Source organism: Cinclus cinclus, chromosome 5, assembly GCF_963662255.1.
Source record: "Cinclus cinclus chromosome 5, bCinCin1.1, whole genome shotgun sequence".
NCBI lineage: Eukaryota > Metazoa > Chordata > Aves > Passeriformes > Cinclidae > Cinclus > Cinclus cinclus.
The window spans coordinates 3,984,142-4,011,277 of record NC_085050.1 but is presented as its reverse complement, the minus strand read 5'-3'; the positions used below and the strand labels follow the sequence as shown (position 1 = coordinate 4,011,277).

Below are 27,136 nucleotides of genomic sequence, written 5' to 3'. Positions count from 1 at the left end.
CATTAAATAAAACTACTTAGAGACTGAGGGGCTATTCAGTGCCAGTAAAGACTGCTAGCTAAGAGCCTGCCTTTTGGAAGTAGAAAAGTAAATACTCTTTAAATGTCTTTTAAGGGTATGTATTATAAGCACATGGAGTCAAATATTGATGCTTTCCCTCAGGCTTTTTGGTGCTGCAAGGTTCATGTGAGTTGTAATCTAATAATGATTAGTTTTCCTGTCTTAATATCGATTAATGTGCATTCCCTGCTCTGTCAGTGTGTTGTTTTTCTCTCCTTTCCTCCTACTGAAAAAAGGGAATGTGTGACTCATGTCTAGTACCAGTCACTCCACCTAACAACAGACTCAAGCATCTTCCTTCTTAAGCTTCAACACTTTTATCATTGTGGTTATCCTGCAGTATCTGGAATTAATATTTTGGAATTAAAAACTCAACAAATGGGTGCCCAGTGGGCGAAATGAAGAGTTATTGTGGCTGTTAGAGATGAAATTCAACTGCAGGAACACAGTACAAAACTAGGCTGCAGCTGAGGAATGCTAAGTGATGATAGTGCTGTTCACAATTTAATTGTTTTCTCTGTACATCATCATCTCTTGATTACAAACTATTTGCACGTTTGAAGACAGAGAGGAGGAAAACCTCCTCTGGTCCCCTGTACTGCATTGACTCCTTATTAATATTTATGTTGAATTGCCTGCTAAAGAGAAAAATCCGATTTTTAAAGGTTTTTATGGTAAAAAGTACCAAGTAGTATTGAGTGAATTCATAACTTAGGTAACCTATGGCTGGACTAATGCACCACAGTTGTTTTTGCCAAATAAAGTAGGAACATATTTCAAACTCCCGTGACCACCACACCTCAGGAAGCCTAAGCAAGGTTGCTCCTTCTGATAAAGAGAATGATGTTCAGAGAATATAACCTTAAATGTCATAAACAGTACACATGTAAAAGAAGTTCTAAGATCTTCTAAAGAGAAGGTTCAGAGAGATAAATAATTAAATTGTCTTTTATTGGGATGAAACATATGGAAGAAGCACCATTAAATCCTGGAGGACTGAATATGGTCAAGGATATTCTCCAGTAAAAAGATAAGAAATATGGAGAAATATGGAAAATTCCACCATGATAATGTGGTATAAACTATTCAATAGATTGGGTGGCAGATTATACCCCAGATGGCATTTTGGGGCTAGTACTACTTAAATCTGAAATCTTGTTTTGACCTGCTTAGTATATCTGTAGTAGAAAAAAGAGAATATTAAGTGAAGAGCAAAGTTAAGACTGAGCTGTGCAAATAGACTTAAACACATTACTGAATAGAAGCAGAGAAAGAATACACCTCATGAAAGTGTTTTTAAAAGAAAGTGCAGAAATCTTCCAAATGCTCCAAGGAACACAATCAAGATTAATTAAATGAATGCATGGAAATGCAAAGAGACAGTAAATGAAGACTTTAATATTAAATGTCTTCTTAAGGGATGCAAGTTAAGCCTAACAGCATAACAAAAACATGTAAATGCTGGTGAAGTAATTGATTTAATGACTTGCACCCAAGCACCGGAAATCAAAGTAAGGGTCCATGTTTAGTTTGATCTCAAAGATCTGATGAAAAAAACAAAAAAAAAGTGTTTTCTTTATTGCTCACAAGGATGAACACATGGTGGGAAAGGCAGGCACCACACAGGTACCTCTGGGTGCTGTCTGTGAAGTTGGAGCACAGAGAAGCCACCAGGCAGAAGCATTACCCAGACTGGTACAGACACAGAAGGCAAAAAAGGATGGATTGTAAGGAACTGAAACGAGAGCTGGACAAGGCCATGTAAAAATGCCAAAGTGATACATATCATAAAAGTCTGAGATCTTAACACAGACACACCTCTGACCCAAAGAGGCCAGCTGTTGTAGGGTATCAGCATGATGGATAAGTGGGAAAATTCTTTTTGTACATTATCTGTCATAGTTAGGGAATGATGAAATACAAAACATCCTACCTGACACTGAGTAAAGCTGTAACTTCTTGAACTTCTTGACAATGGAAATGTTGAACCCAGATGCAGGTATAAAAAGGGGATGAAAATGTTTCTGCAGTCTTTTGGCTCAGCTATGGATGCTCTAATCCAGTTTTACAGAATTCTAATTTGATTTTTGATGAGATTTAGGACACATTACTTGTATACTTCACCTCACTTTCTAGACATACTATTATCTACCTGGTAACCCAGTTCACAAGGTTTTGATCATGTATTAGTCAGAATCAGAAAGAACAAAAGAAAGCTTTTGAGAATATCTAACAGTAAGAGGTTTGGATTGATTTTTCTGATATTGGATAGCTTTTTACTTTGACCTCATATCAATGTCTTAATCACATTATACAAAACAAACTCTTTTTGTTGAAGCAGCTGCTTATCAGTCATGTAAGATTAGATGTGATAACAGAACTATTCATCCTTTGATTCTATGAGCTATATAAACAATAATTTTAATAATAATAATAATAATAATATGTCCCAAGTGTGGAAGAAAATGTTTCAGAGGTAAAAGATAGAAGGCTACTTTTTACCTTCCTCACTCAGTTAGCTCTCTTCCTAAAGGTCATGATGACCTCCCTCCATTAACAGACACTCATCTCTTTTGTGGATTTTATTAAAAAACTTTGTTATAAGCTTTATTAAAAACTTTGTTGTTCAGTATTTGCAGTTGATCTTGCTCAGGCTGGAAAAACCTGCTGATGTTTTCCCTTGAGGGCACATCTTCTTGTCTGTGAATAGTTCTGTGTGTGTACTACTCGTCTGAAACTCTGGTTGTCAAGAAATACAATTACAGTCAAAGTAACTGATGAGTCTGAACTTTAGTTGCTATTTTTTTAATATCTGATAGTACTTTTAGAAGTGGGATCTAGTGCCACCACTTTCCAACTCATGGAATTAAATAATTTCAAGAGCAACACGATGTACTTCTGTACAAGAAACACAATCCAAAATCTCCTATTGTGGGTTAAATCTGTCATTATGGAAATTCAGTCCCCGTAATTCCATGTGAAAGAAACAAACCTCATTTTCACTTATGGCTTTGGGATGAACCTATTAGCAATCTATGCTGTGCATTAGGGAAGCAAACTGAAATGCCCCAGGGGAAAGGAATTTTTATTTAATACAAAATGGTGACACTTAGTCCCAAATCATCTATTTTAAAGGCAGTAAGACAGAAAAAACAAGTGATAGCACCAAAGTCCTCTCTTTCTTTGTAGTAATTCTTACAGAAATAACCCTTTGGGACCATATCTTAGGGTGTGTTAGAATGGTCTTTAAGCTCTGCTATTTATTGCAGGGCTGGTGTAATTTGTGTATCACAAAGCCATTATATTCCCATTTTCTTTCCAGCTCATTCAGCATGGCCTGGAATAGGAAAACAGGCTTAAGTGAAGCTGTAACTACTGTAGCAGGAGAGCTTTGAATTTTTGAGTGCCTACTATTTTTAAAGCAAATGCAGTATGTAATGAAGCACATACAATAGTATTTCCTTCAATTCTCTAACCTTTTTCTATGGTCATATTTGTTCCAAGTCTCAATCTTGAACCTGTAACATTTTGCATTCTTTTCAAGGAATTATATGGCTTAATATTCTTTGCTATTCGGAAATGCTTTCCGTTGCAGAAAATTGTTCTAATGAGAAATTTCAATAAATATAATCTTCACAAATGCATTAATATTAGTCACTTGATAAAGCAGAAGAGCATGTTCCTTGGAGCCAAAATGCTTCTTAATAAGGATAAAAGTCTGACCTGTCTAAATTTAATCCTACTCAATGCAGACATATAGGTGGTGTGTGTGCTTCTTATCTCCATGAATATATTCTAATGAAGACAAGTGCATTGTAATTTTCTTTGCAAATTAAATTCTAGATAGCATCTTTCCATTTATGCAGGATATATCGTTTCATATTTATGTGTGTTTACACATGCATTCATATAAAATGAGGCATTTTCTTGGTCCTAAGAATAGCTTTATATAAAAAAAAATGGAGCTTCAAAAGAACCACTATTATTGCACAAAAATAATTTCTTGCTGGATCTTTCAGTTGTGTCTTGAGCTTTGTTCATCTGCTTTTCCTTACATAAACTCTGTCTGCCACCATCCACCTTCTTCGAAGGAAAAGCCATACACCAATGAAAATAAATTAACCTTTCCAGAGGCTTCTGCACAGTTTTTTCTGTGGATCACAGTTAAGATCCCCCTGATGCCCAAAGCTCAGGGTATGCATTATCATCCAATCCCGCACCTTTTATATCCAACCTTGTGAACTCCCTGACACAGGAAAAAGATTCTGCAGGATCTTTCACTTGGCTGAATCAAAACACTGCACAAATGTTACTTAAAAGATGCCTCTGGAGGACTCTTGTATAACTTTTAACTCGAAATGAGTTGATTACCAACGTTAGATCTTCTCAGCTGCTACACTGTCTGCTCCAGGCTTGAATCCTCCAAAGAAGCCAGCTGCATAAAGTCTCTGAGCTCCTGGTCCATGCCCCCTTTAATGGGATGCAATAGGTAAGCTACATATAAAGAACTAAATTCCTACTATTGCCAGATATTTGGGAGAGGTATAGCAAACAGCTTAATACCACTACAGGTACATCTATTTATGCCTCTTTTTTATGTAACCATCTTTAAGATGTTTCGTAGGATAATTAGGAATTCTTCACTGTTTTACTTTGAGAAAGCCCTAAGACAGAGCTTCCGTAAAATGCATCATATATAATGAATATATGACCATGAGGGATTTTATCAGCACTCATTTTGATTAACCTTCATAACTCACTGGTGCCTTTGTCCTTTTGGAGCAGTAAATTGACTCAGTGTCAAGAGGGTAAATTTTTTGTTACCACATCATCAGCTAGTCCCTTCATGGACACTGTACTGAGGGACATTCTGTGCCAGCAGGATTTGGAGGCTCCTAAATTAGTTAGTTCAAACAAATTTGTTCCAGATAAAGGTTTACCCAAACCTGTTTAAGTATATATGCTTCACATAGTCATATATTTTGGAACTGAGTACAGTTACTATGGCTGTATTTCACCCCCACACGTATCCATATATCTGCATACATTCAAACACTTATGCAGAGGTTACTTCAATATATCTCCAACACAAACTGTCCAGCTAAAACACCTTTCTGTATGTTTTGTGTCTTTAATGTCTCCCAAAGCAGACATGAGCTACTTGAATATACAGTGTAAATCAAGGTTTTGCTTTCACAAGCCAGCCCCAGCCTTACTGTCCTGGAAGTTTTCTTTTCACAATGTCAAAGTAAAGACCCTGAATTTTTTATTTTCTCTCCCTGCTTTTTACATTAGGAAAGTAGAGATTATTGTGGAGTTCAATTAACTATAGTCCTGACTACATCTCAGTCCTTTCCCAACACTGCAATTCTTTGATTTCATACTCCTATCTTGCTTTTGGTTTGGCTTTCTTCCCCTGAACATTTCATATCTCCTATTTCTTTGGCTTACTTCCTTGTTATTTCCTAAGTGCTGTTCTTCACCCTCTGCTTTCACAGAATCACAGGATCAACAAGGTTGGAAAAGACCTCTGAGCTCACCGAGTCCATCCTATGACCCAGCACCACCATGGCACTGAGTGCCTTGTCCAGTCTTTCCTTTAACACCTCCAGGGACTGCGACTCCACCACCTCCCTGGGCAGCCCATTCCAACATCTAATCACCCTTTCTGTGAAGAAATCCCTCCTAATGTCCACCCTGACCCTCCTCTGGCACAGTTTAAAACTGTGTTCTCTCTCACTGTGGCTGGTGGCCTGGGAGATGGGGAGAATCCCGTCCCTCCCTCCCTCCCCTGCTGCCCATGCTGCTTTGGATGCAGCTCAGGCAATGTGTGCTTTCGGGGCTGCCAGGGCACATTGCTGGGTCATGTGGAGCTTTTCATCAACCAACACCCCAAAGCTCTTCTTCTCAGGTCTGCTCTCAGCCCATTCCCCTCCCAGCCCGTGTTTGTGTCAGGGATTGCACTGACCCAGATGCAGGACCCTGCACTTGGCCTTGCTGAGCTTCACGAGGGTCCTTACCCACCTCTCCAAACCTGTCCAGGACCCTCTGGATGACATGCCTCCCCCTCCAGAGTGCCAGTGGCACCACACAGCCTGGTGTTTTCACAAAACTTGCTGAGGGTGCTCTTGATCCCACAGTCCATGTCGGTGACAAAGACGTTAAACAGTGCCAGTCCCACCACCAAGCCCTGAGGAGCACACTCATCCCTGGTGTCCACTTGGACAGAGCCCTTCACTACAGCTCTTTGAGTGTGACCATGCAGCCAACTCCTTATCCTCTTCTCTACAGTTTAGAGACAAGGATATGTGAGCCAGCAACCCCATTGCTGCTATAAATTTATAGCAAAACTCAGTTTGTTGCTAGCTGAGTAACCTTTTTGCACTCCTGAGAATCTTGACGAGAAGGAACTCAAGAGTTTTGTCAGTTTAGCAACTCTCCCTTCAGGTACTTTTCTTTCACATAATCCACAATTATTGCTTGGTCCAGGAGGATGAAATTGCTCTATTTACCAAACTCCAAATCAACACTTCTCCCATTCTCTTAAGCATTTAAAATGCAAAGGTTCTCTCTGACTGCCAACTCTAAAACAAAGAAAAACTACCCAGAAAGACTGTCTGTTTCAGGGAAATGAAACACCCCATCAGTGGCTCTTAAGTAACTGCTCTTAATCCAAATTCAATGGAACTTGCTCATTTTTAATAGCAGGTGAACTTCAAATGACCTGATTTTTCTTTGAGTCCAAAGAATTAATAGATCATAACTTGATGCTTTACTGCCCACATGATACCAACTTGCTTTTACAGTATGAGGTAGTTTAGAGTGATTCAGCTTTAATTAAAAGGAAAGTAGGACACTGAAGCCATTTTTATTAGATGTAAGATCCATAGGCAGAAATGACAGGGAAACCACTGGTGAGCTCATCTGAAATAACTGCTGGATGCTCACTGTTGTTCTCTGATAAACAATGAGGCTCATTCATATTTGATGAGGACTGGCTCTTCCTGGTTACCTTACTCTTACCACTGATCACAAATAAACACATAATTATTTTGTAGTATATCTGCATGTGTTCATACTTTTATGTATCCACTCTCCCAGTCCGGGTGTTATGTCCATTTTCATCATGTCCTACCCAAAATTAACAGGGTAGCTCCAGCCCTTTCACCTTCCTGCTCATGCTAAACTCCTCATTTCAATACACCAGGCAAGAACTCCTTGATAAACTCACAGTCTCAACTACACTGTCTTGTATCTTCAACAGAATATAGGAATCCTTCTCTGGGTATCACAGTTGAGCCTATTAGGTTAAGATAAACAGGACTTGGAAAATACCTGGGAACTGGATGCAGGTAAAGTGTATGGAGTGTGCTTTAGCTATTGATCCCACACTTTTGGACAGTGTTCAAAGGCACGTGGCTGCTACTTTGTACGATGCTGCATATCCGCCTGGTTCAGAAGTTTAAGAATCTGGCAAATTTTCTGATAATACAGCTGATTTTATCTGTAGGGCTCTAAATCATACCTGAACATGATAAGGAGATGCCTTGGATAAGGGATTTTGTTAAATTCTGTTCAGTCTAATCCTACAGGAAAAACTGTGGCGAATCTACTAACATAAACAAGAACTTTAAAAAATACAAGCTCACAGCCTAAATGGATAGTAGGTAAATGAGTTGATCAGCTTCTGAGCAGCAGTAAACAGAACAAGTGGATATTTATTCTAGAATAGGAAATGAATATATGGATTTGTTTTATTGTAATTCTCTTGCTAACAAGAGACAGACAGGAATGCTAGAAGAATAAAGCACCCCTAGAGTTATTAGTCAGATTGTTTTTTTTATCCAAATAAGAAACATCATTAAAAGCAACTCCACTGAACAAAAGTAGCTCCCACAGAAAGGCAAGGCCATCAGCAAGAGCTAAGGATATGTAAATGGGATTTACTTCAATGAGAGCAGGGTACTCTCAGCACCTCAGAGGATTCATTCCAATACAATACTGCAAGTGATTATGAAGCAAATATGCATTACCTAAATAAACCAAAGCAAGAGACAAAGCAAATTATTTTGAAGTGCTTTTACTCTATAATTTAATTAAAGGAGGTTGTTTGTTCTCACAGGGGAACTAGAAATTGAATATTGAAATCTAAAATTACAGAAATGTATATCTGTTTATGGACCAAGGTCAAAGAGAGTTTTATAAGGAACAAGGCTATCACGTACACAGTCAGAAATATTTTTCAAACATTTTGCAATTTTTGATACTGATTTCTTTTGGCTTTTATCTATCCTCCTCACCATTTTTGCTTATTTATTTCCCTGCAATCTTTTTTGGGTTTCCAGGGCTCCTCACTGAAAAACTGGTATCAGAGTTTTTTCCTTATTGTTCTTTTTAAGACCCCATTGGAACCAGGAACTAAGAGTCCCACCTTGGAACATAAAGGGCCAAGTCAAACATGGAAATTGTCCTTGCCCTCTTAATATTAATGAGGAATTAGCTGATGTGTCGTAACTCCCAATTGCCAGGTCTTAACTGGCAAAAATAATTTTGCTATCTTCATGAAGGGAGTCTGATGGGAAAGATCAGAGAATAAAGAGTGGAGGGGAAAAGGAATGGGAGAAAGAACGGGAAAAACAACAGTGGGTTCTTTACTGAAATAATTTTCACTTCAGGACTGTGACATTTTCTTACTTTTTGATCTGTTTTCCTATTTGCAGCAAAGTCACTGATGCCAAAAAGGACCCTTCATATGCTATGCTAGAATCATACCAATCTATAGAGGAAAAAAGCAAACAAGATCAGCTTTATGCATATTTTCGGAGGTAAACCACACTGAACTACTGAATCTTGGGGGAAAAAAATGAAATAGAAGTTTCATCAAAAGACATAAGGCACATTAAATGTTATGTACACACTAGTTTTGAAGTTGTTGCAACATATTTTTCTCTAACAAAACTGTAAGAACTGTGGGGTGGCTTTCATCTGTCTTTTAGCTTTTAATTGGTTTTATGTCTATTTCCTTTATATATAAATATGCATACACCCACACAAAGATTCAAACATACATATGCATACATTCATTTAATTTATAAATATTGATTAATATTCTTAATAATGAACAATTCAGGCAGAGATCCTACTCCCCATAATAGTTCTGAAATCATCTTTTGGATCAATCTCAACTGTCTCGTGGCTCTTTGTAAACACAGTAGTAAATTACAGTATTGTAATAATTGTCATGGTGCTTGATATTTACATGAAAACGTTTAAATATAGCACAATCACAGAAACTTACTTCTGTAGTCCTAGGTTGTGAAGCTTGAGTTCTGGATTTCTATGATACTTCTAACATTGTACTGTATGCAAGTTGCCAAATAATGGTATTTCATTTTAGTATAAATAAAATACTGTTTATTTGTAATTGGCTATCCAAGAGAGAATGAAGAAGAAGATGGAAGCAGAAGCAGCAAGTAGACAAGCAGATGTGGATGTGCACTTGGATACCAGACCTCTGGATAGCAAAGGAGCATACAGTACCCAGCACCCTGAAGATCAACAGCTCAGAAAACACTGCCAGGAAAGCTCTGCAGTGACTGGGCCATGTCAGATCACAAGATAATGCTCTCACAAAGGGATGCACAGGAGTTCAACTCACTATACCTCCTCCTGCTCAGAGCACCAGCAGAAGAAGCAGGCTGGGCAATCTTCAAATTTTCTGTAGGTCAGTTTTACCGAATCTTTGGAACAGACCCAAATAATTTCCGTGGTTGGAGCTCATTTTGCCTTTGAGACTGACTGTGAAAACCCCACCAAACAGAAACACAATGGTGATGGAGCCTGGGAAGCAGCGGGTGCCAACAATGCCAGACTGGAATGATGAACTCAAGCAGTTTGGCCACTTATAGTTCCACAACGGATGGGGATGTTCCAGAAACAAGGAGATGCGCAAGGTTCACAATGGCTTATTCAGCATCCACAAACACTGAATAAAGAGACTCGAAAAAAGAAACACACACAACCACAAAAGCCAAGCCAGGAGAAGCACTGATTCGGGGAATTGTTTTAGAGAGATGAACATGACAACTGGATGGGTATGAAAGGCTGGACCCAGATGGCAGGAGGTAAGAAAGGATCATTGCAATTACAGTGCAGCACAGCTGTCAGTGATACAAGGACAGATCAGCCACTGGTGTCAGGAGAAGGGAAGAGGATCTTTTCATTGCTGTGGGAAGATCAAGGTATTAAAATTACATACGTACATACGTCAAGAAGTGAAGACCAATTGCAGGACAGATACAGGAGCCTTTAAGCAGCTCCTTTTAGGATTGTGTATATGACTTCAGAATGCCTGATCCAAGAAAGCCTGGCAAATGTTTAAGACCTTCCATAGTGCTTTGCAAAAAAAAAAAAAAAATAAATAAACATGTTATGTGACTGAGAACACTTTCTGTGACTTCTGATATGTTTGAGGAAGGCCAGTGATGCCACTGGGGAATCTCATGGATGAAATGAAGGGCACAAGTTTGTCCTAATAATCTTCATACTTGATTGGGCTTAAACAATGGAAGGGTGCTTTTCCAAAATCAGATTTGGAAACAATTTGTTTTGAGCATCTTGGGTCTCACAAACCCCTGTCATTTTGGAAACACTCAGGAGAGTGGATATGTTACAAATTTACACACAAATGGTCTGTACTTGAGTTAGAGGATAATAAAGGTGTCATGGGGCTAAACTAGTGTGAAAAACAAAAAAAATCACAAAGAGCAGTCATTGCTGCTTCTTCGTTTCAGCATACTCCCAGAGGCTTAAAGGCCAACACAGGAGAAGGAAAAAAAAATTAGAATGTAAAATCTCATTGCTTATAATATTACTGGTGCCTGTCTTTGTTTCTACAAAAGGTTGTGTGTAAGAAGTTTGCAGTGTGCATGGAAAATAACTGAAGTAACTGGGTGGTATTAGGGTACATAATCACTGTGCTTGCAATAGTACTTGACAACAGCATATACATCAAAATTTTAAATATTTTGCTGGCCTTCCAGAGTCTTTTGCTAAATCTAGTGTGCATTGGAACCTGAGTGAATGAATCCCATTAGTCATCACCATCTTAACAATATGCACTTCATACAGAGCTGGCTTCTGCACAGAGGAAGGAAATTACCAGTAGTAACAAAGGAAAGAAGATTTATAATGAGCAAATATACAAAAGCTCCAAATAATTATAATATTCACCGCTTGGCAATGACTTTCTAAGCTATGAAATTACTTTTCTTTTGGAAGAATGAAGATTCTACAAGGTTAGTATAAACAAAGGGTAATTGGAAAATCAAATTGTTCTACAGAAGTTACTGTAAGGCCTGGAATAATGGTGATAGAATAAAAAAGAAAAAAAAAAAAAAAAACAAACCAAAAAAACAACCTTGCTTATGAATCAGTGGGTTTTTGTTTTGTACATTATTGAAATCAAAAATGCTCCCTTTCAAGTGCTACATGGGAAATAAATGGCTAAACACAAATCCCAGCTTACCCCTGACACAATGAGTTCTCCTCCCAGGTTCTGAACTTCTGCCTTCACTTTGCTGCAGATATTGAGCTGGTGGCAGTACAGGGCAATGCGCTGCAGGTAGGCCAGCAGATCCTGCTTGCAGGCTGAGTCTGGGCACTGCAGACAACACAAATGCTGGTTACATGGAGCTGAGTTCATGAGATTAGACAGTAGTCAGATAGTGGCAGTGTATGTGCATTAGGTGGATCTGCTCCACTTTGTCTTTACATGAGGTACTAGATAAAATGTGAAAACTCAAATTCTGCCTTTCATTTAACTCAAGATTTCTGAATTGCAACCTAAAGATGCACTCCACCTTTATGAAAAATGAGAAACCACTTTATCAGCATTATGAAAATAATAATTTTAAATTACACTCTGCATTCATTTATGGAATTGTACTGAGCAGCCAAAAGACCAGGTTTAACTTGAAACTCCAGGCTGCCTGTTGAACAAGTTAACATCAAACATGGACCCATTAATGTCCAGATAAACACAGTTCTGAGTGGTTACCCCCACCCTAAGGCCAACCCTTGTCTGCCTGGCAGCTCCCCTGGCACTCGTGCAGACGTTCAGAGGATGAGATTAGGTCGAGTGTGCTGGATGCTGTGAGGGTTTCATAACCAACAGAACTAGAAAGGGCCCCAGTACAATTTATTCATAGACTCTGGGACTGTTAATAGAAACTGCATCATCCCTCACAATATCAACAGCATAACAAACAACAGCCTTGTAGTTAATATTCAAAGTCTTGCCTCAGGAGAACAGACCTCAGTAATTCACTCTGATGAAACAGGGCTAAAAGGGTCTACTGCTAACAGCATGTCTCCCATAAATGCTCTTTGGGGCTACCCAGCAAAGTCTGGCTGACAATAGCCCTGCATAAATTGGGGAACAATTATTTCAAATAAGCCTTTTTATTACCTTACAGAGTTTATGCTCAATTGAAAAAAAAAAAAAAAAGATATTATCAGAACATTTCAAGAAAAACTGATAGAATTAAATGCACATGAGTCAACAACATCACAGCTCCTACCTTGAGATCACTGCTCTGGCCCCAGCAGCTAATGTTGGCAAGGAATGTGTTCATGCTGAAGTAGTTGGATATATTGTTGTCTATAACCCCAAATGGAGTCACTTGGGTTTTTTTCTCACCCTTTAAAACTAATAATAAACAAAGCTGGAGTTTCACTGTGGCTGCTACAGAGCCTCTCTTCCTCAGACAGTTGCCACACCTTTCAGGCATTAATCCCTAAAACACCTCCCTACTGGTGCCAATTTAATACAAAAAGAATTACTCAGTTCTTGAAATCTATGAACTGAAAGGAATTGATGTAAAGCAGTACCTCTTCAGAGCTGTAAAGGCTTTAAATATAAATACCTTGGAGTGAAAAAAGTGCAAGGGCTCTCTATTGGAGCAATAATTACAAATGTAACTGTCCACAGAAAGTTCATACTGCATGAGGGTCTCCAGAGTTCCGTGAAATATCATTAAAGTGCAAGCATTAAAACAAATACTTCATTCTCAAAATAATTTCACTTTTTATTATTAGGGTTACAGTCCTCTGAAATGTAAAATGTGACTCAAGTCAAGGCACTCTAAGCATAAATACTCTCCTTCTGTTTCTTTCTTTAAAATATTCCACCTCTGCAAATACTGCAGACTAGGAGTTTCATCAGCTGACAGATGGATTTCTTCTTTCTTGTGTTAAAATGAACAGATGCTATATTTGAAGGACTGGAATGGGTTAACTACAGCAAAAGTGCTTGCTGCTGCTGACAAAGACCTGAACTAAACACTTCTGAGGTTACAGGAAAATGGGCAGCTTTGGGGTTCTTGCCACTCTGGCAGTGGCACTGCCACTATCACACTCTTACTTGAATAAGAAAATGACTTCTTAATTTGAAGAGAAACACTTGAGGCAAGGAACTGATCAGTTCCAGCAAATTTTCTCTTGATGACAAATGAAAGAAACAATAGGAAATTTACAAACGGGAAATAAAATGAAATTTAATTTGACTGAATCTAAAAGTAGCTAGGTAGGACCTGGATTTGAAATTTGACCGTTGACTTTTAATTTGATACCTGCTCTTGCTCTCCAGATGAACAGATAATCCAATCTGAAAACACATATACAGCAAGGTCATCTGTCCAGCTGTGACACACATTTGGTAAAGGAAGTGAGGACACAGACCCCACCACATGCACAATACACTGAGAAACCAGAAAACAGGGAGTCAGAGGACCTTGAAGGAATAAAGTGCCAAATCAAGGGAAAATTGCCGGAAGAATGAGACAAAAAGGATCTAAGGTTTCCTTGGCAGTTGGCAAAGGGAATGGAGCATCCAAATCCCTGCTGCTTTTTTAACAGCAAATACATTTTGGATGTGATGACCTCACAGGTCTTTTCCAACCTGAAAGAGTCTCTGTCTAATTCTAACAGGCCCAGAAGTGAGGCTGGGGAACAAGTCAGGCATTTCTGAGCTTTGGAGAGACTCATTTATGACTTTCCTGTTCTGCAAAATGCTGATGGGTCTAGGAGAACCAACTTCTATCCAACAGGAAGATCAGGATCCAGACTCTCAACAGGGAATTTTCTCGTAAGACAGACTTTTCCTGCAAAAGGCCACTCATCCATAGAGGATTTCAGCTCATTTTGGGGCTACCTGATCAGCTACTGCCCGTGCCAATTTGTCCATCCTGGATCCTGCCTCTGCAATCTTCTTGGCTGCATTAATGACATCGGATGTGTTCTTCAGGGGGCCTTTCCCTCTGTGAAACACAAGACAATTACCCACAGTCTCAATCAATCATGAAAAGCAACAGTTTTAGTGACCCTGTTGAGTGCTCGATTTTAAAATAGTAACACAAATGTCTTCTTAATTTATGACAATTTTGCCTTTTAAGTACTTTATAGTACAGCTTAATTAAGAAATCTGTCTGCTGTATTTCCTCTCCCGTACAAAATGCCTCACTGGCAATTTAGTCCGATGATGCCTTCAAGCACATGAGCTGTACTTAATAGTACATGCATTTTTAAGTGCTCATTAAGCCAATGTTGTTCCTGGAATACACAACTATCTCAAAATCATGTGATTCCCAAGCCAGTGCTAAATGTTCAGTCCATCGTGTCTAGGGAAAGAATGTGACTTTTTAGAAAGTCTTTTTTTAGTAGATTTTTTGTTGGAAAATAGACAGGAGAAGCATAATCATTATTTTACACACTTGAATGTTACACTTAAAACATGTATAATAAGTTTTAGGCCCGATCTCTCACTGTATTTTTAAGCTGATGCACAAAATTCTGACTTCAGTCATTAAAGCTATCAAAATGCATTAATGAAAATGGTCTCCTCAGACTTTCCTGAGTTTGCCTCAGACTCAAAACTTTAATCCTGCTTGTACCAATAAAATTGCTGCTGCTCCTGAGAAAGTCTCAGCTGGAAGTGAGTTCATTTCCCATTTTTTTAAATGTGGAAAATGACAATATGATTGTACATTTTTTAAGTTAATCAGAAGGCATTTTTTCTAAGCACAACATTGCATTATTTTTGGATTTTTTAAAAATCTGTAATGGCAAGGATAACATGCTGAAACATATTTCTACTTTAATCTTCTTTCCAGGCTTTGATTACCACCTTAAACAGATGAAATACAAGTATCCCACTTGTGGTGAACTTAAACTGCAGCAAAAATACTTCTTGGTGACCTCGTGTGCTTCTACATTAATTACATGAGCAGCTCAGACCGTCACGAACACCATGCATTTGAAAAATTATTCTATTCTAACACTGCTGAGGTTAGAGCCAACCAAAAATGTGTGAAGGGCTTGTTTCTGTTTTAATGGAATATATTAAACAACTTGTCATTGAATCTGATGCAGACAAAGGTGAACTTTGATTTTTTCTTTTAATTTACTTCAAATGTGTCAGTAGTTTTTATCTCATTCTCAAATTAGTTTTGTCCTTTTGATGCTAGAAAACATAATTATAAAACTTTTAATTTCATGTTCAGTATATCAAAGGCTGTTCCAGGAGGTTTCAGAAACTGTGCATATTCTGGGCTTTGCTTTAGGCCATCCTTTTGTCCTTCCATGATACAATGACACTGTCTGCAGATTTCACTGTGTTTATTGCTGGCAGAAGGATCAGAAATACCAAGACAATACAAGCACAAGAGTAACACAGAATTGTGTAGAATATCCTCTCCACCCAGTTCCACCCCCTGCCACTATCCCAGGTTGCTGCAAGCCCAAACCAACTGGCCTTGAACATTTCCAGGGATGGGGCAACAAAAAGAGATGAAGAAATGGATGTCTGACTTTAATCCTGAAGAAAACCAGGAAGATTTTTGTCCTGTTCTGTGCAATCGCATTTTGATAAATACCATTTAAACTTTTGAACCCACTTTAAAAAATAAACACTGAACAAAATTTAATTTACTACGGTGATCTGAAATTACAGGATCTTGTAAACCATTCTCCCTGGTGTGATTAACAATATGACCATAGTTAAAGACAGTAATTCTGTTTACATTGTATCATTAATGAATGGCCTTTGGATGCTCTGCAATTAGAGAAGAACAAGACATCAATAGACAAAAAAATGAAAGCAAAAAAAAAAAATCATTACTGACAGACTCCCATGAAGCATTAGATCAAACCAGTTTCATTTCATTTGGGATTTTTTTGGAAGGTAGTTCAGTGTTCAAGTGATATAAATAGTTTTGCCATTATTTTTGATTGACACAAATTGTGCTGAAATGCTGAAAGTTCAGAGAGGCACATGCACTTGGATGGGTACTAAGTGAAATGTCACTGAGCGTCTGTAAGGTCACAGACTAACTTTGCTGCTGAAATACAAAACGATCTGCAAATAAAAGAGACTTGCAAATCGCACAAAAACTTCATGTGATTAATCCCATGTGGACAAGCACTCAGGGCGGTGCATGAGATCAGCGCTCCTTGGCTTTGCATCCCCAAAACCACAGCAAATCATCTCAAAAGGATCCAAATCAAGCAGGAAAGGGAAGATGTGGCACATCTGAGCTCCTCTCTGGGTTATTTTGTCCTTACCTGGTGAAATCTGTCATTTCCATCATAATCATGCACATCTGCTTGGCCAGCACAATGATGTCATTGCCACTGTCATCCCACTTGGCCACCTCCGCATCCAGCTTGCTCTTCTCTTGGTGGAATATCTCCACCTGCTCAGCAATCTTTGCCTTCTCTTCCTGGGGCAGCTGAGCCATGATGGCCTGGAGAAAGAACAGGAGCTGGGTATAGACATAAGGAAGCTACAAACTGGATCTTTCCAGCGGTCCCAACAGCTTGAGTTTCTTTTCATGGGAGTTGAAGACACCAAGCAAAATCCTGTAGGCATTTGATTTCTGTCAGGACAGGCCAAAGCACATTCACAGCATGTATATGCCTCTTCTTGCACTTTCAAGTTGATAAAATTTATATTTATAATGTTGTCATTATTCACCCGTTGACAAAGGAGGATTAAATCTCAATTATGAGGAAGAAGAAAATGAGTGAAGTTTATGGGAAAAGGCAGACTGAATTGTTGTGTCTCCTTTAGTCTCATCCTCTGTCAGAAACAGAGGATTTTAGATTAACACAACACTAAAATAAACTATGACACACAAGACAATACATTTGAAGTGAATTGTAACAAACATATCTTTTTAATGATATTTAGTGTTCGAATTTTCTCGTGTAAGAGATGCAAAAAGGCACTGAACAGGTTTGTACTGATCTGCCTCAGCATGAACAAAGCACAAAGTTCCTGTCCCCCTCCAAAGAAACCCTAAAAAATTATAATAATTACTTTTGAAGATCAAATGGACACTTTGAATAATGATTTCCAAGTTGAGCTACTATTTGGCTCTAGGGGTTCTGAAGACCACATTATGCATTTAATGGGGTGTGACACATACTTAAGTGTCATTACATTTTTTTCTTGTTTATGTCACTTTCAATCAGCTGAAGTCTTTTTCTACATATTCTTAAAATGCTCTTGGCTTTTAAAAATTCGTAATTGACCTTTTCCAAAACTGAAATTAAAAAGGGCTATACACAGTAGATCAGAAAATGAGAAATTTGCAAGTTAATCAAATTAAAACTCAAGACGAGTTTTAATTAGGCCTTATCAATGTAACTCAGCAGTTTCAAATGTTAGCATAAGTCTTCGCACAGAAAAATGAAGTGTAAGTCAAGCTAATAAATAAATATATAAAATGCACATAAATCAACAGAACTGAGGAATTAACTGAAGATAAAAGAATGTGATAGGGGTAGTGAAATTTGGGAAGTTTATCTGAATGACTTGCCTGTGGTTTCTACAAGTGGCAGCTTCAACTGAACACCCTTCAAACTGACAAACAGAGCTTTAGTGTTTCTATTCCAGCTGCTGATGTGCTTTCAAGGCAGCCATATCCTATAGCAAATGCAGCCTGTAAATTCCAGTTTTATTTCTACTGAAGATCAACACAAGTCTTTCTACTGAACCACTAACAGCCTTACGGAGTAAGCATATTAAACAAATCCATTGCATTGCACAAATCCAAGTGTTTTTACATCTTTTCCACAGAAAAGGTTCAGATACAATTCTGTTCTGCTGAGCACTCCAGACTGGCGACTGGGAAGCTTCTGCTTAGCATGTTTCCCTTTTGGGTTTTTATGATTTGCTGCTTCCTGTACCACATTGCAATCCATGTTATTCAGGGACTGTCTTTATGATATATTATGTTGATACAGTGTGTAGCTGATCAAAGCAGAAGGTTTAAGTGCAGCAATAATAATAACCACAATAAATGTAATAGAATTTAATACTCCTGAATCCCCAGGTGAACTCAATTCCTAGTAAGAAAAATTACTGCAGTCTTTACTTGGGTTTCAGGTCAAGAAAGGATGACATGCTACTCAGTCCTAAATGCAACCGAAAAGATGAGAAAGGCTGTGAAATTTGACAAAATAATCTGTACTGTATCTCATTTCTGTCATAACTGAGATTTGCTCTAGTAGCCAATACTTTGAATATTTCTAACAGGAATTTATGACCTTTAAAATATAAAAATCACAAAAGCTAGTCAACTACATCCAGAACAGTTCTGTCACCAGTCTCACAGGAAGGAGTCCAGGTATTTTTTTGCATTAGAGATGTCATGCTAAAACTCCAGTTTTTCTGATATAGTTTTTGTTTACCATCTATATTCAATATTCACAGAAAAAAAAAAATTAAGACACAAAGAAATCTCTGCCTGTTCCACGCGATCCATGCCTTGCATTTCTCCCACAGCTCTGAGTAATCTTCTTTCAGATTTTTGTTACTCTACTGTTTCTTTCCAAGGTGTAAAACCTTTGTGTCAAGTCCCAACTGAGAGCAGCTGAAAACTCCTCTGTCCTGGTCCTCTGAGCTTCTGCAGCATCTTTGCCTATTGGTCTTTACGTTCTCAGCCCTAAAAATCTTCTTCCAGACTCCAAGGTAAGAAATCCTCATTCCAGTTACCAACTTTGTGGGGAGGATGCTCCTTATTCAGTCCAGAGCTTCACTTCTAGCACATCAGAACAAACCAGACTTGTGTGAAAGAGCCATAAAAATCATTCAGATAATGCCCAGTTTCCCACTGGTCCTCTCCTGGAAAATGTTCAAAGGCTTTTCTTTTAAAAACACCTTTCTTTTCAGTCAAATATATTTTCATGGTGCATAAAATTATATTCTGATTTTTTTTTTTTCATAATAATCTGAGCTGAGTAAAATGTAAACATTCATCAGAGGGTGGCATAATCCTGAGTGTTAACAGGAATGTTCCTGAGTATTAACAGCCTTCACTTCCCCAGCACCTGTGACCCCCAAAGCACTCATCAGCTTAATTTGCAATCCCCATGCACAAGCTGAGGCCACAAATCACAGTGACTGGAGTTTATCATGATGTAATTACCCTGGTAAAATTACATTGACTCAGTAGCAAATGTCTTCAATTACAATTAAATTACAGGGACTACTCAGTAGCTTAAACAGATCTTCTTGACAGGTTTGCACACTGGGAAACATGACTAATGTAAGATTTCTCTGGATACAGCACATGGTGCCCTGATGGGATTTTTTTTATTTTTTTTATTTTAAATTTGCTGACTACTCCCACGGTTTCAGCACATTCCAAACCTGCAAAGCCTTCCCTTACAGCACTAGCTGGAGAAAACAGCTGATACTAGGCACCACAAAAGCCTCAAGATCATTCAATAAATGCTACTTAAATAGGTTTGACACGAAAAAAAACTTCAACACCTCTGTCAGCTTGGTCCCATCATTTCTTAAATGACCCTGAGGCCTGGAAATCACTGCCTTTGCCTTCTGAGGCAGAAATTGTATTGGTCACTGCTGGACACTGACAGGTTTGTACTCACCCTTGCACTCTGGCCAGCAATGAGCTGGTCATCCTCAGTCTGGACACTGGTTCGGCTGCGCACATCATAATCCTCCTGCTCAAAGTCTGAGTCATCCTCGAGCTCCTCTGGGGTCTGGAGAGAGAGACACGGGAGGGACAACCACAGAGAGGAGATGACAAGCTTTAAAAGGACACAGACCAAGTCCTGTGCACAGTGAGCTCTTATTTCATTGACTACCTGCCCAGGAAATGCTGTTCCGTTCTCCTCTGAAATGAATTTGTCTGCCCCAGCAGTCAGGAACTGAAATTGAATTGTCTTAAAAATTAAATTGTTTCAACCCTACTTTTCTTTACAAATGGCATTTGTCATTACCTTGCCACAACTTTTCTTGCTGCAATTTCTCTTAACTCTGTTAACATGATGAATGCTGTTCCAGGAAGAAATATCCTTTAGAAACACTAACAACTGGAAAGCAGTATTTCAAAATAATGTTATTTCATATATAAATGGACACTAACACTATTATGTTACTGGAAGCTACATGTAATCTTCAAAAGAGAAAGTAAATACCTGGGAAAAAGCAACTAACATCCTGGAAGAAAAATTTATCAAAGTAAATACAAAATTTCCCATTGAAAGAAATTGTAAATGATGTCAACTCGTTTTGAAACAAACATGAAATTTTTAATCTGTGTAATCTTGTTAGCTCACATGGCCCTTTCCATTTACAGAGCTTTGGATTTTGACTCATCCCCCAGCTGAGACCATGACCACTGTTGCTGGTGCTATGAATGATGGGAGGGTTTCTTGGAAGATTGATTAAATCAAGTTATGTATTTTCAAGCTTTGGATTGTTTAAAATGTTGGATGGAAGGAGAAAAAAGAAACTGGTGGACTTGTTCATCCGGGTTTTTTTCACCTTCTAGCAAAAAATTTGGAGAAAAAAAGTACTTATTTATATACAGAGAGATAATCTGATTAAAATCACTATTTAGTACAATATTTAATACAGATGGTGCAAAAAAGCGTAATCTTTAGGAGGAAGATTGTATTCCATTTTATGGTTGAAGAGCATCTGGTACAACAGCCTGGCCATGAGTAAGTTCTGCGGGTACCATACATGCCAAAGGTAACAGGAAAAGAAAACCACAGCACCTGCAGAGAAATCCCCACCTTACTGGACACCCACCACCCCCCGTGACAGCCTAGAAGGCCAAAGCACTGCAGAAGAAATCATCCAGGCTGGCATTTGGTGCTTGGAGGCAACGTCAAGTTTTCTAGCAGAGGTGCTAATCACTGCCAGTTGTCATCACAGCTCTGTCTGGAGGATGCTCAGACACCAGGAACGGCTCCAAACTCTCTAAGGAATGCAGAGGAGTCTTCTGGCGAGATTTCTGCTCCAGCCTGGCTTCCAGCACCAAGTGCACATCACTGTTTGTAGCTGCATGGTGAAGTGCACAGGATGGGGAGAGTAAAACACAGCCATCTTCGTCTGACTTGAAGAGTATGAATTAAATATGTGTTTTGGTGCTGAGTGCTGGAGGAAGAAATAACTAAGTGTGGTAATGAAACTCAGGCTGCACCTCTGAAGAGAGGCACACACAAAGAGTGTGTGTAACAGCACAGGCACGAGAAGAAGTTCAGATGAAAAATGAATTTACCTTCTCTCTACTGTCACAGGTAAAATAGAAGGATTGGTACCCATCGTTATAATGACCAATGGTCTTGTTTTCCAATCACCTTTAATCTCTTTGCTCCCTCTGCTCAGCTGCCCGAGGGCAGGATGAGAGCTTAAAATCTGTCATTGTAAAGCAAGCTACAAAGAGAATCCTACAACTCCCTGAGCAAAGAGTATTTTCTATCACAAGGCTCAGCTTTTTATCTCCCTAGGTTTTGCTGTTCAGAACAAGAACAGGGTGGAGAGCTTCAATAAACCAGCTGGCTCTTCCCCATCCTACAAGTCCACTCAAAGAGCCAGTTTCACTGATCATTGTAAAGCCAGTACCCTTTCACACCCCAAATATACTCCTCTTAGTTTCTTCCGTCTCCACTTTTGTAAATAAGATTATAAAACATAATGTACAGTCCTTTCCAAGGCTTTCATAGTCAGATTTGAAGTAAAAATGTAATATTCAAAATATTTTATCTCAACACAGTGACTAGTAAGGACATGAGGCTGCCTCTTAAAAAGAAAAAAATATTCTGAAAGTTCTATGCAAGGACTTATTGAAGAAATATCCTGGGAAAAAAATGTACTGCTGGTACTGTCTGACATTCGAGATCTTAAAACCTGTGGTCTTTAAAAGACTGAAATGTAATGGGTATAAATGTTGAACTTGGAGAAAATGTAGTGCAAACCAAAAGGGCAAGTAATGCAGCTGTTAGCAATACACTACAAGCACAAGACATTCCCATTTCCCCCCTGTACAAGTGAGAGCTAATTCAAAGTGATCTTTCAGGTACACTCTTCTCATGTTTTCAAGTGTGGTGAATTTTACACTCTCATTTTCTTCCCCAAAAAGCTGCATTTTGCTTTAGGATGGAGAAGTGGGGTTAACTTTCATCTGCATGCTGCCATTTCAAACATTTTCATGCTTTTCACTGTTGCACCATTGCTTTGTCCTAGCTGATCCCCTGGAGATGCAGCCCATATAAAATAGGGTCTCCCCTTTGTTTAGACACAAAGGTACAAAATATACACATATACATATATATATATATATATATATATATATATATGTTAAATTTGACTTAAAGGACTACTCTTAGCAAAGCCTTCTAAACATACCAGAACAACTCTAATTTTTGTGTACAACTAGCAGGACCTTGATATTTAAAACCTTGTTTCCAAGACAACATAGTCTGAGACTTCATTTCTCTGAGCTGGAAGACAGAAGGACTGATTCTGTCTTGCAGACACCTGGATTTATGGTTACACAAATGTAGGATTCAGAGATCTGAGACTGGAGACAGCTTCCAAACAGAGCTGACAGCCACCAGTGGCAGAAGAAGCTAGAGTAATATTCAGAACGAACGGATTTTATGCACTGATTGATTTCAACAGAAAAATGGATCGTCTTCATAATTTTTAATCTTTTTTGTAGCACAAGCCATAAGACTTCCCAATACTACTTTTTTTTTTTTTCCAAATACAGTATCTCCACTACACACAACATTCATCTAACTCAGAGGAAGTCTCGCAGTGAAGAAGAATCTTTCACAATCCCGGATAAATCACACAATAAATATATGCTTTCTCTTTTAAGATGCATGTTTTATTTCTAATATGAACGTGGTGACTTTCAACTTCCAGGCATTGGAATATATATATGTTTTTTAATATCTCTCTGGCTGTTTGACTGAAGAGCTTGCTGTGAACAAAGTATTTTCCATCTATGGCATATTTTTCCTTTTGTGACTGCAATATGAAAACGTGAATTATACAAGTATAAGTCATAAAATGGCATATATATGCAGATTTATAAATGCTATTTGTTTCATATTTCACCAATTCAAATGTACTTGATGAAGATAGAAACTCCACTTTGCTATGCACTTAAAAATCCTAAGATGCAATTACAAGAATTTCATCACTGTGAACACCAAGTCAAGCTAACCTTGTAATGAGAGCAAAGACTGAAGGGATGAAAAGATACTCCCTTATTTTTTACAATGATAATTCCCTCTAATTCTAGAAGACAAGGGGAAAAAACCCCAAACTTTAAAAGATGCTTTTAAATCCAACTCCATGTTATTCTGTACATTTGTTTTGGTACCACTGCAGCCTTAGTGACTCAGCTGCAAGCAGCACCTGAGTGCCTCATTCAGAGAACCTCTCTCACTGCAGGTCTTCAGTTGTTTGGTGATTTACAGTAAAACCTAACATTCCAAATTCACTCTGAGGAGCAGCAGGCACTCAATGGAAACACTGGACCCCACAACACCCTTTGGAGATAGGATGTTTCAAATGATGATGGGAATCTGCACCAAATTTGGTTTTACAGAGGACCCGAAATGTTGCAGCACTTTGGATTTCACCACAGTGGCTGCCCCAGAGGTGATGGTGGCTAAACCTGACAAGTGTGGCAGAGGAGAAGAGCATTAATACACTCAAACAGTTGGGGCTGAGGAGCCCACAGTCATTTTTGATGAGGTCTTCTCCCAACGACTGAAAATCCCTTAATGACAGAGTAGAGCAGAAATGGAGTTAATAATAGAATAAGAAGTTCACAAGGACCATCAAAATCCAGCTCCTGGTTCTGCACAAGACATCCCCAAGAGTCACAATTTCTTCCTGGGAGCATTATCCAAATGCTTCCAGGACTCTGTCAGGTTTGGTGTGAGAGACTGAAATGGTTCATGGCTTAAACACTGTTAAAAAAGGACCTTCCCATTATGTATACTATTTGCCATTATGCATTATGCATTTATTGTATAAAGAAGTGTGACCATCAAAGCCCTGTTCCAATGGGCCTCCTGAGGGGAACTGGTCTATGAGTTAAGCCACCTGATGGGAACTTGAGCCCAGGTAAAGGTGGTACTGTAGTCCAGGTCTAAAGAGAGGTGTAAGGAGAGCTGAAGAGGGCTGGGGGAGGAGAACCAGCTCTGGCTCGGTTTGACGAGGGGAGGAGAGATTTTGGGTGTGTGACAGAGGGAGTGAACACCCACCCTGCCTTACACAAGTCATAAAACCCACCCACCCTGGGGCAGCCACATCCACGGGACATTCACATGAGGGGCAGCAGAGGAGGGGTCACAAACCATCACAAAACCATTAAAGACCTCCAAAAAAACCCAGACTCATTGCTGAGGCCTTGCAGCAGAGAACTGCACGTGATGCAGAGCGATGCCTCAGATGCAGAGTTTGCTGCAGCAGACAGTTTCAAAAAGAGGAGACACCAGGCATTCCCAGCTGGCTCCAACACACATTAATCCACTGAATTCTGTGTTTTGTGGGAACCTCAGCACTGAGAAGACCAGAAGAAGAGGATCAATGAGATGCTGTCAGGCTCTACAAAGTGGTGATATTTTCTGCTTAATCTGTCACTCTCTTTCTCTCCCACCCCGCCCCTCTTTTTCTTTCTCTCTCTCTCTACCTCACATAATTATAAAATGAAATCCATATTACCAACTTCAGCATACGGTTTCGTTTGTGCCTTAATTCAGGCAGAGGCACCTCTCTAGCAATTTTAATAACCAGATCTTAACACCTGCTACTGTGACCACTTGCCTGGGGACCCTGTTCCAGTGCCCAACCACCCTCTGGCTGAAGAACCTTTTCCTGATATCCAACCAAAACCTCCCTTGACACAACTCCAGCCATTCCCTCAGATCCCAAGAGGCTCCCAGAGAGCATCTCCAGGTATCACCCCGAAGAATCAAGTTTACAGATGTTTAAAATCTCCTCTGTAACATGAACTAAAGCACAGTAGGAGGGAACACCTGGACGTTGGCTCCAACAGTGCACTCCTGATCCAAGCAAATGGAACGCTCAGGTTGATGTAGATGCCTCCCAAGGCAAGGTTGCTAATGGCAAAGTCCATGTTTAAAAACAGCAAATAACAGTAAATTGGCCTTGGAGACGCATAAGAATGAGAAAAGTGCCATTGTGAGTCCTCATGACTGTATAGAGGGTTTCTGGCCAAAAACTGAGGGAATTTCCTAAGCAGCTATGAAAACACAAAGTGCAATTTCATCTCTACACATTAATAGGAAAGGTGTCAAAATTAAGTTACTATTTTCTATTTTATTTCTAGGTTCTATAATTATCCTCTTAAATTCATTTATACTACTTCTTAACTTGTGGAAGAGTTATTTTTCTTCTGTAATAATAATAATAATAATAATAATAATAATAATAATAGTACTCAATGAAAAAATTAGTCTCCTTTCTCCTCCAGAGAGACAATCAATTTTCCTCTTTTGAGGGAGAGAAGAACAGAGACTACCCACCCTTTCCTTCAGCTTACTAAAAGTAATAATACCAACCAAAATTAATTTTAAAAGTGGCTTTATTTACTCTCTGAAATGAGGGGACTCATCTCAGATAAATTCAATCTTTCACAGCTTGCACACAAACAATCACTGCCTGAAAATAATTGTGTCAGATGCTCTAAAAAGTTTGCAAGATTGGATTTTTTTCCTTTTTTGTAACTCTGAAAAAGTTTTACCACCTGAATTAAAGGGTGCATAATATTTGATAAATTATTAGATAAAAATATTCTGAAGGCTTTTATAGCCTCACCCTTTAATTATACATCCCATTTCAGTGTGAGATGTTCAGATGGAAACGTTAAAGAATATCTCAAAGTGAAACTAATTTTGTTTTCTACAGTAAATAAGGTTCTGATTCAGCAAACCTTGGCCTGTTTAAGTTATATATATGGATTTTTCCAGTTAACTCACATGGATAATGAGTCCATTTGTGTGCTTTAGTTCTCTACCTGAATAAGGAGTATTACACTGAGCTCCATAAATAAGTTAATTGTCTGAAGGCAAAAATAAATCCTCCTAATCTGGGCAAACAGATTTCATTAACTCACACCATACAACAGGTGGAAAGTAGTAGTGATATAATGGGAAAAGAAACTTGGGATTTTCCTAAGGAGACTGAGAAGCCTGAATGGTACACAGGTACACAGAGCAGTCAGGCAGCAGCAAAGTAAGTGATCAGGCGTTCAAAATTTAAAATTAGAAACATGTCACCATGATGGACATCTCCTGGCAAACTCTTGGGAGTAACTGATGTACAGGGGAGTGCTGGAAGCAGGAACTCTGTGCAGGGGAAGGGAAACCTGGTTTTGTAGGAGATCCCACTCAATGACTGAATCTATGACACAATCACAACTTGAAGTGACTAGAAAAGATGTGCTAAGCAGTTGTTCTTGTCCTAAGAAAAGTTTGGGAACTGTTGTTACAGACTAAGGAACTGGAAAATCAAAGGGAAAACAGAGTTCCTTCACTATGCAGATCTTTCATTTCCCAGAATCATAGAATGCTGGAATGGTTTGGGTTGGAAAGGACCTCAAACATCATCCAGTTCCAGGAAGATCACCTTCCACTGTCCCAGGTTTCTCCAAGCCTCATCCAGCCTGGCCTTGGACACTTCCAGGGATCCAGGGACAGCCACAGCTTCTCT

At 38.9% G+C, this 27,136-nt stretch overlaps 1 protein-coding gene across 5 annotated transcripts in view; it reads right to left on the bottom strand.

Moving 5' to 3' along the window:
- Positions 1–27,136, bottom strand: part of CTNNA2 (catenin alpha 2) — a 403,809-nt gene that overhangs the window by 16,349 nt on the left and 360,324 nt on the right. For 4 of the 5 annotated variants that reach the window (XM_062493295.1, XM_062493296.1, XM_062493297.1 and 1 more), the window contains 4 exons: positions 20,017–20,130; positions 16,681–16,862; positions 14,273–14,378; positions 11,588–11,722 (listed from right to left, as the gene is read on the bottom strand). In XM_062493295.1, coding sequence (XP_062349279.1) covers positions 11,588–11,722; positions 14,273–14,378; positions 16,681–16,862; positions 20,017–20,130 — 537 coding nt within the window. The remainder of the gene's footprint in view (positions 1–11,587; positions 11,723–14,272; positions 14,379–16,680; positions 16,863–20,016; positions 20,131–27,136) is intronic. The other variant, XM_062493298.1, reaches the window with a different exon arrangement.